The 6,056-nt window shown below is 49.4% G+C and overlaps 2 protein-coding genes across 2 annotated transcripts; one reads left to right on the top strand and one right to left on the bottom strand.

Annotated features, from left to right (window-relative positions):
- Nucleotides 1–1,516: 1,516 nt before the first annotated feature.
- On the bottom strand, nucleotides 1,517–2,476 carry FOXG_17200 (uncharacterized protein; the record flags this gene model as incomplete). Its single annotated transcript, XM_018397219.1, has 2 exons — nucleotides 1,517–2,398; nucleotides 2,450–2,476. The coding sequence occupies 2 exons, from the start codon at nucleotides 2,474–2,476 to the stop codon at nucleotides 1,517–1,519; spliced, it is 909 nt and encodes a 302-aa protein (XP_018258123.1).
- A 739-nt stretch (nucleotides 2,477–3,215) lies between these two features.
- FOXG_17199 (uncharacterized protein) lies at nucleotides 3,216–4,370 on the top strand (the record flags this gene model as incomplete). The annotated part of the gene is made up of 1 exon (XM_018397218.1): nucleotides 3,216–4,370. The coding sequence occupies one exon, from the start codon at nucleotides 3,216–3,218 to the stop codon at nucleotides 4,368–4,370; it is 1,155 nt and encodes a 384-aa protein (XP_018258122.1).
- Nucleotides 4,371–6,056: the final 1,686 nt, after the last annotated feature.

The following is a 6,056-nucleotide window of genomic DNA, read 5'->3' as shown; positions in this document are numbered from 1 at the left end:
CATATTTCGATCGAGGAGAAAGGCAGTGCCGTTACGTCTTATTCAAGATGAATGCTATTGTCACAATGTTGAATATCTGAAGACTCCTATTGATAAACCGGGGCTGGTAATCGGCCTATACCGTCAAGCTGGCTTTTTAATAGCATACATAGTCAACTATCATAAAGTCTAAAGAATTAGAAAGTGAATTTTGGCCCCCTAGCAAGACGGAGAGTCATGTAAGGTGCTCTCAAACTTACAGTCATCCTTATGTCATTGTCATCTCAGGACCACTTCTACGGGCATACGGGCTTGTCGTCAAGGCAAACGAGGTCAACGGGAGACAGCTTCCGATAATCAAAAATAAAGAAGCGTTGTTGGAGGACTGGCCAGGGCCCCATGCTACATCAGAAAGAGGGTTCATCACGAACGTGATGCCGTCGTCGTCCGACATTGTAGTAAGAATGGACTGGTGGAATGTGACACAGATAGCAAGCGGTTCAGTTGAAGCAGGCTCGGACAAGTCATGCTCCCGCAGTCGTGGAAAATGTCTTTAATTAGATTCGGATCATGTCAATTTGCCAATGGAGTACCGAGAGCAAAATGAAATATGCAGGCAGTGACGGGATGCAACCTTGGAAGATAAAGTTGAGCATCGCGAGTTTTAGAGGCTACCTGTGAGGGGCTACCTGGACAACCGTGGCGCTAAATCTATACGATGACCTTCTGACGACCAGTAACAAAGCAATTACGATTCAGCGCGTCCAGTTGTCCATATATCAATTTGGTTTGCCTTCAATGAATTATAACACAAACAATGATTCCACATCCTATCTGTCGCCTTGTAAGGACTCCGAGCCTCTCCGCGTACTATGATATCTCTGCATAGCAGACCAAGCTATTTTCAGGTCGGACAAGCGTCGAATGGCATTCTGTGCCCTATTGAAAAAGAAGGGTGGGGAAGGGCGAAAAACAACTGAAATGCCCGCCGCCTCGTGGCTAATCCCCACAATAAGCACAGCACCAGTACATCGTGTGCAGCGGGACTGGTACCGTCGTTTGCCGGGCAGAAGCGGCACAAGCTACGGACTCCTTGCTCTAATACCCAATCCCGCAAGATTGTAGTTCACACTTTGCGTAGGGTTATGACGTAATTGAGACGTTGTGATGTGGCGTAGTTCTGGTGAAGGGGCCTACGTCGCGAGCTGCGCTCAGGGAAAAACCATGCTTCTGGCAGACAGAAAGTTGTATTCGACCAAAAGCCGTCTTAAACTACTTAGATTGTAACATGGCGGACCTAAAAATATGTATAGGCCAGACTTTCGAGATTACATCATAATATTAACGACAGTAACTGAGATATGTCTCCGAATGGCGCTCAGGCTAAGCGGTACCAAATCGATACATAGAGTTTGAATGTATCCTCCTCAAGTACTAAGATCAGCCCTGACATCTGCGATGGCTCTAGTTTGCAGGCCCCCGACCTTCACTAATAGCTTTGGGGGAGCTAGCGAGTTTCTATCTACCCTCGTTTATGCTAGGTCCTTATGAGCTTCATAGCATTTCCGTTATAGATAGCCTTCTGGGAAGAGCGACGCTTGAATACGCGAGGCAGTTCTTGATTCATTACCTCAGCTAGTCCGAGAACACCAGCTTCAGGTGTGTATGGGTAATCGCTGCCGTAAAGAATACGGCTTGCGTCAACGTATGGCAGCAAACCCTGAATCTGGTCCGGAAATACAAAGCCCGCCAGGTCAAAGAAAAATTGGGTCTGGAACGCCTTCTTGACAGACTGGATGCTTATCTGAACTGGAAGGCCGAGGATCGATGTGGCGAATTGCGTGAAGCGGGCCACAAGCGGAGGGACCGCGCCTCCAGCATGAGATAAGATAATGGTGACGTTGGGTGATTTGTCGATAGTTCCTGAGACAAACATATTGACGACGGCCCGGGCGGTATCGAAGAAGAACTCGAACATCGGATTTGAGTATTGAGTCAACGGGGCGGCTGTCTCGATAACATTGCCACGTCGTAAACAAGGGCTGGTTGGGTGAATAAACATGGTGGCGTTCCTATTATTCAATGCCTCAAAGATAGGGTCGAGAATTTTGTCACCGAGATACACGCCATGCGCGTTGGTCAAGACGGCCACGCCGTCTGCGTTTAACGTGTCGAGCGCGTACTCAATTTCAGCAAGGCTCCCCTCGACGTCAGGTAGAGGCAATGAAGCCCAAAAGCCGAACTTGTCTGGATGTCGACGCTTGAGGTTGGCCGCAAACTCATTGCATCGCCTTGTGATATTGCGAGCGAGGGCATCATCACCAGGGACAAGATGTGTGCCGGGAGAGGTAATGCTAAGAATGGACTTGGTGATGTTTGCCTGGCGCATCATTGCCAAGTGAGCCTCCTCTGTCCATTGCTTTATAATTTGTTAGCAACTGATGACGGAGTTTACGTGTGCTGAACTTACAGGGATCGCAGGCATGCCATCAGGCATACCGAATCCATATTTTATTGACTCCTCCCTCCAAAACGGGGGGCACAAAGTGGGAGTGTGTGTCAATGCGGTCGAAGCCGTGCTTGCCCACCTGTGACAGATCTACCGCCCAAACAAACGTGACCTGCAACAGCAACAAATTGATAACGACAAACAAAAGCATAGTGAAGCCTGTTTCAGATGGTAGATAAGTTATTGCAACAGCTGCATTGGGATGTGCTGGTAATTATAGTGTTTCTAATATACCAAACACAGCCGGGCCTGGCTAGAGTTGCTGTTATTAGTTCTTTCAGCGGAGACGTGGGGCTGAATGAGGGGCGGCGGGGAATTGATCAGGGAGCCAGCGGAGACTCTGAGGCAAGCCGCATCGCCGAGAGCGATCTTGTAACTATGCTTAGGCAGTTAGAGCAGAAAGCAGATGAAATCAGACAATTACACTCCACCGCAAATCAGAACCACAACCCCACTCCTATGAACGCCTGGAGACTGCGTGGTGTACCCCAGACGCCGCACCCGCATGATGGTGTCCACTTCCCCACAAACCCCACGAAAGCCAGCTTATGAGAATCCGACGAAGAAAGACCAAAGGAACCGAGCCGATCAACGGCCGTTCTCCTACGGGCTGTGTTTGCGGACATAAAGCCTGGGAGAATATTCAAGATGCAGGGTAGCCCTCTTCTCTCCTTGACACCATAGTTCTGTCTTATGAAGCAGCAACTTATATTTCCCAATATTCAAAATGATGTTTATGGTCACTAGCACTATCATCTTCTGCTTCCTCTTCTCGGTGACGACAGCATGTGGGATGCCGCGAGATTTGCGCCGTGCACCACGCAAGACGGCTATCACTAATGTCCACGTATTTGACGGCAATGGCTTTGGGCCACTGTCTACAGTGGTCATCTCCGGCAACGTCATCTCGAATGCCAATTCCTTTGGGGCAGATGTCGTGGACGGCGGCGGCGGTTATTTGCTCCCCGGCTTCATCGACACCCACTGCCATGTCACATCTTGTTCTTATCTCGATACCATGCTAAAGTATGGCGTCACCACTGCCCTGGACATGGGAACCTTCCCTTACTCGACGCTCGCGGCATGTAAGATGTCGGGTAAAACCGACGTTCGTGGAACTGGCGCAGCCGGTACCGTAGACGGCACTGCCCTCAGCAGGGCCCCAGGATTTCCCCCAGAGTCTTTCATCGACAGTCCCGAGGCTGCTCGCAAGTTCGTTGACGCCCGCGTCTCGGAGGGCGCGGACTACATCAAACTCTTTCTCGATCCCTTGGGTCCTGACCTGGAATCCCTCATAGCAGCCGTGGAAGCTGCGCATCAGAAGGGGAAACTAGTCATCTCGCACGCAACAAGCCAACCGCTTTGGACCACCGCAGAGGAGGCTGGCGTTGATATTCCGTGCCACACTCCTCTGGACAAGCCCATAGACGCTGCATTTATCGACCAATATCGGGACACACTGAGTCACGTCGTTCCAACTCTCATCATGATGCAGTCTATTGACAACAATACAGGAGCCCCGGCTCAGGCCTATACCGCTGCGGCTGAAGGCAGCGTCACCAACCTGCACAAGGCCGGTGTCACCATTCTGGCTGGCAGCGATGCCAATACTGCGCCATTCGTGCCTGCAAATCCGCCATTCGGAGATTCTCTACACGATGAGCTGGAACTTTTGGTCAGGGCGGGCCTCTCTCCCGCAGACGCACTTAGGGGCGCCACATCTCTTGCTGCATCCTCCTTCGGTTTTCACGATCGCGGACAAATAAAAATGGGCTATCGGGCCGACCTAGTCCTTCTCGGCGCCGACCCCACCACTAATATTCAGAATTCGAGGTCCATTAAGAAGGTGTGGGCTGCCGGTGTGCAGTCAAACTTGTCGTGAGGAGAGGTCTGTTCTGTTCGGCATGTCCGGGTATCCTGTTCAAGAGCATTAGTATTAGCCAGGCTGTTACACTCCCGGTCAAGAGACTTTGCATAGACCTCCGCATTCCCACCTGCTTTGTACAAGGATGAGTACCGGAGGGTGGTAGGCCATTGTCAGAATGGCGGCTGGGAATTGTTGAATACGCGAGTAGGGTTGATATCTAATTAAAATAGGGTTAATTTTTACGCTTAAGCATCAACCTAGTCCCCAGGAGCTTGTCCTTCTTCTTCTGTCTTTGTTCTATCCTTTTAGCTATTTTCCTTACTACCCTGTAGTAATATATCCAGGGACCTATAAAATATACGTTTCTTTTATCGAGGTGCTATTATTAATCCAAAAGGAAAGGGCTCTACTTTCCTTTATTATGATACTATTCTTATATCTAGAAAAAGAGGTGGAATTTATACCAACCCCTCCCTGACAGACTGGTAAAAAAATCAAGTCGACAATCAATAACATCACAACCTTCTGCTCCACATCTTAATCCACTCACCCCATCATACAGCTGCGTATCCAGCAACTATTCGTCCCGCAGACCAATCAAGCCACGGCCAGATGTCCGATCAGGACTAGGGGAACTGCGGAGCCAGACGCATGAGTCGGACGATCCCATAGCCCACCACGACCACTTCTTCTGCCTTATGTCATCACGAACCTTGCCCTCACAAAATGCGCCCCCACCGCCTATTTGAGCCAATTTTAACATTTCAAAGCTACCATTCACTTGATCATGCCTTATTCCACGGAATCGAACTGCTATCTTGGATGTGTGAGTTGGCCTTGCTCGGGTTGAAGATGTCATAGCACATGAGGTTCCTAAGTAAACTTTAGCCAGCCGACTTCGCGGCGCCAACACGCGTTCCAGCGGCAAAGAGCCCTTCACGTGTACGCATTAGGATAACATCTCAGAGACTTATCTTAACCCAAGCTACCCTGGGCCTGGCGCGGACGTATTCACAGCTACGAGATTTTGCTAGCCGACACTCAACCATTTGGAAAACCCTGGATTGGAGATTTTTTCATCATAACCCAGAAATCAAGTCCATGAGAGGCACGGCAATGGATAAAAGTCGGATCAATAGAGCTATAGCCTAGCAGGCCGGCAGAGCCAAGTTCCTTTTCATCGCGATGTATGAAAAGTGGTCGGTTGTAAGGTGGCCTGATTTAATGGATGTCTCTTTCGTAAACGCGGTTCATAGTCTGCACCATGATCTACTCTGGAGAGGTGCATCCTCTTATTCATGGTTCAGATGCGTATCTTTGTTTTGATCTGAGGGCTGACAATGACTCTGGGTCACCTTATGGAAGGATAACTTGACTGGTTGGAAAAGCTCATGGGAAAGGACGTGTCTCGTGGTTCATACAAGTCTGTTCATGCGAGAATTATTACATTGTGTTCAAACACCGTGTTCCTAGCACCGCCAGATGGCATAATCTTTAACATGCCGACCCCAGCGGGATGCAGGAGGGGCAATGATTAAGGCGTCTGATCAGGACGAGACAATCTATTACCGTTAAGCTTTCTACTTAGCTATTTGAAATCTCCCTGTCTACGTTTGCCAATGTGTGAGGATGAGCTCCATGAATTCCCACCACTCCCTTCTTGAGCGCACACGCAGGCGAATAAGATAGACTAAAAATGAA

Source organism: Fusarium oxysporum, chromosome 10 (genome assembly GCF_000149955.1).
Source record: "Fusarium oxysporum f. sp. lycopersici 4287 chromosome 10, whole genome shotgun sequence".
Classification (NCBI taxonomy): domain Eukaryota; kingdom Fungi; phylum Ascomycota; class Sordariomycetes; order Hypocreales; family Nectriaceae; genus Fusarium; species Fusarium oxysporum.
Note: the sequence above shows the minus strand (reverse complement) of the source record. Positions and strands in the feature narration are given on the sequence as shown.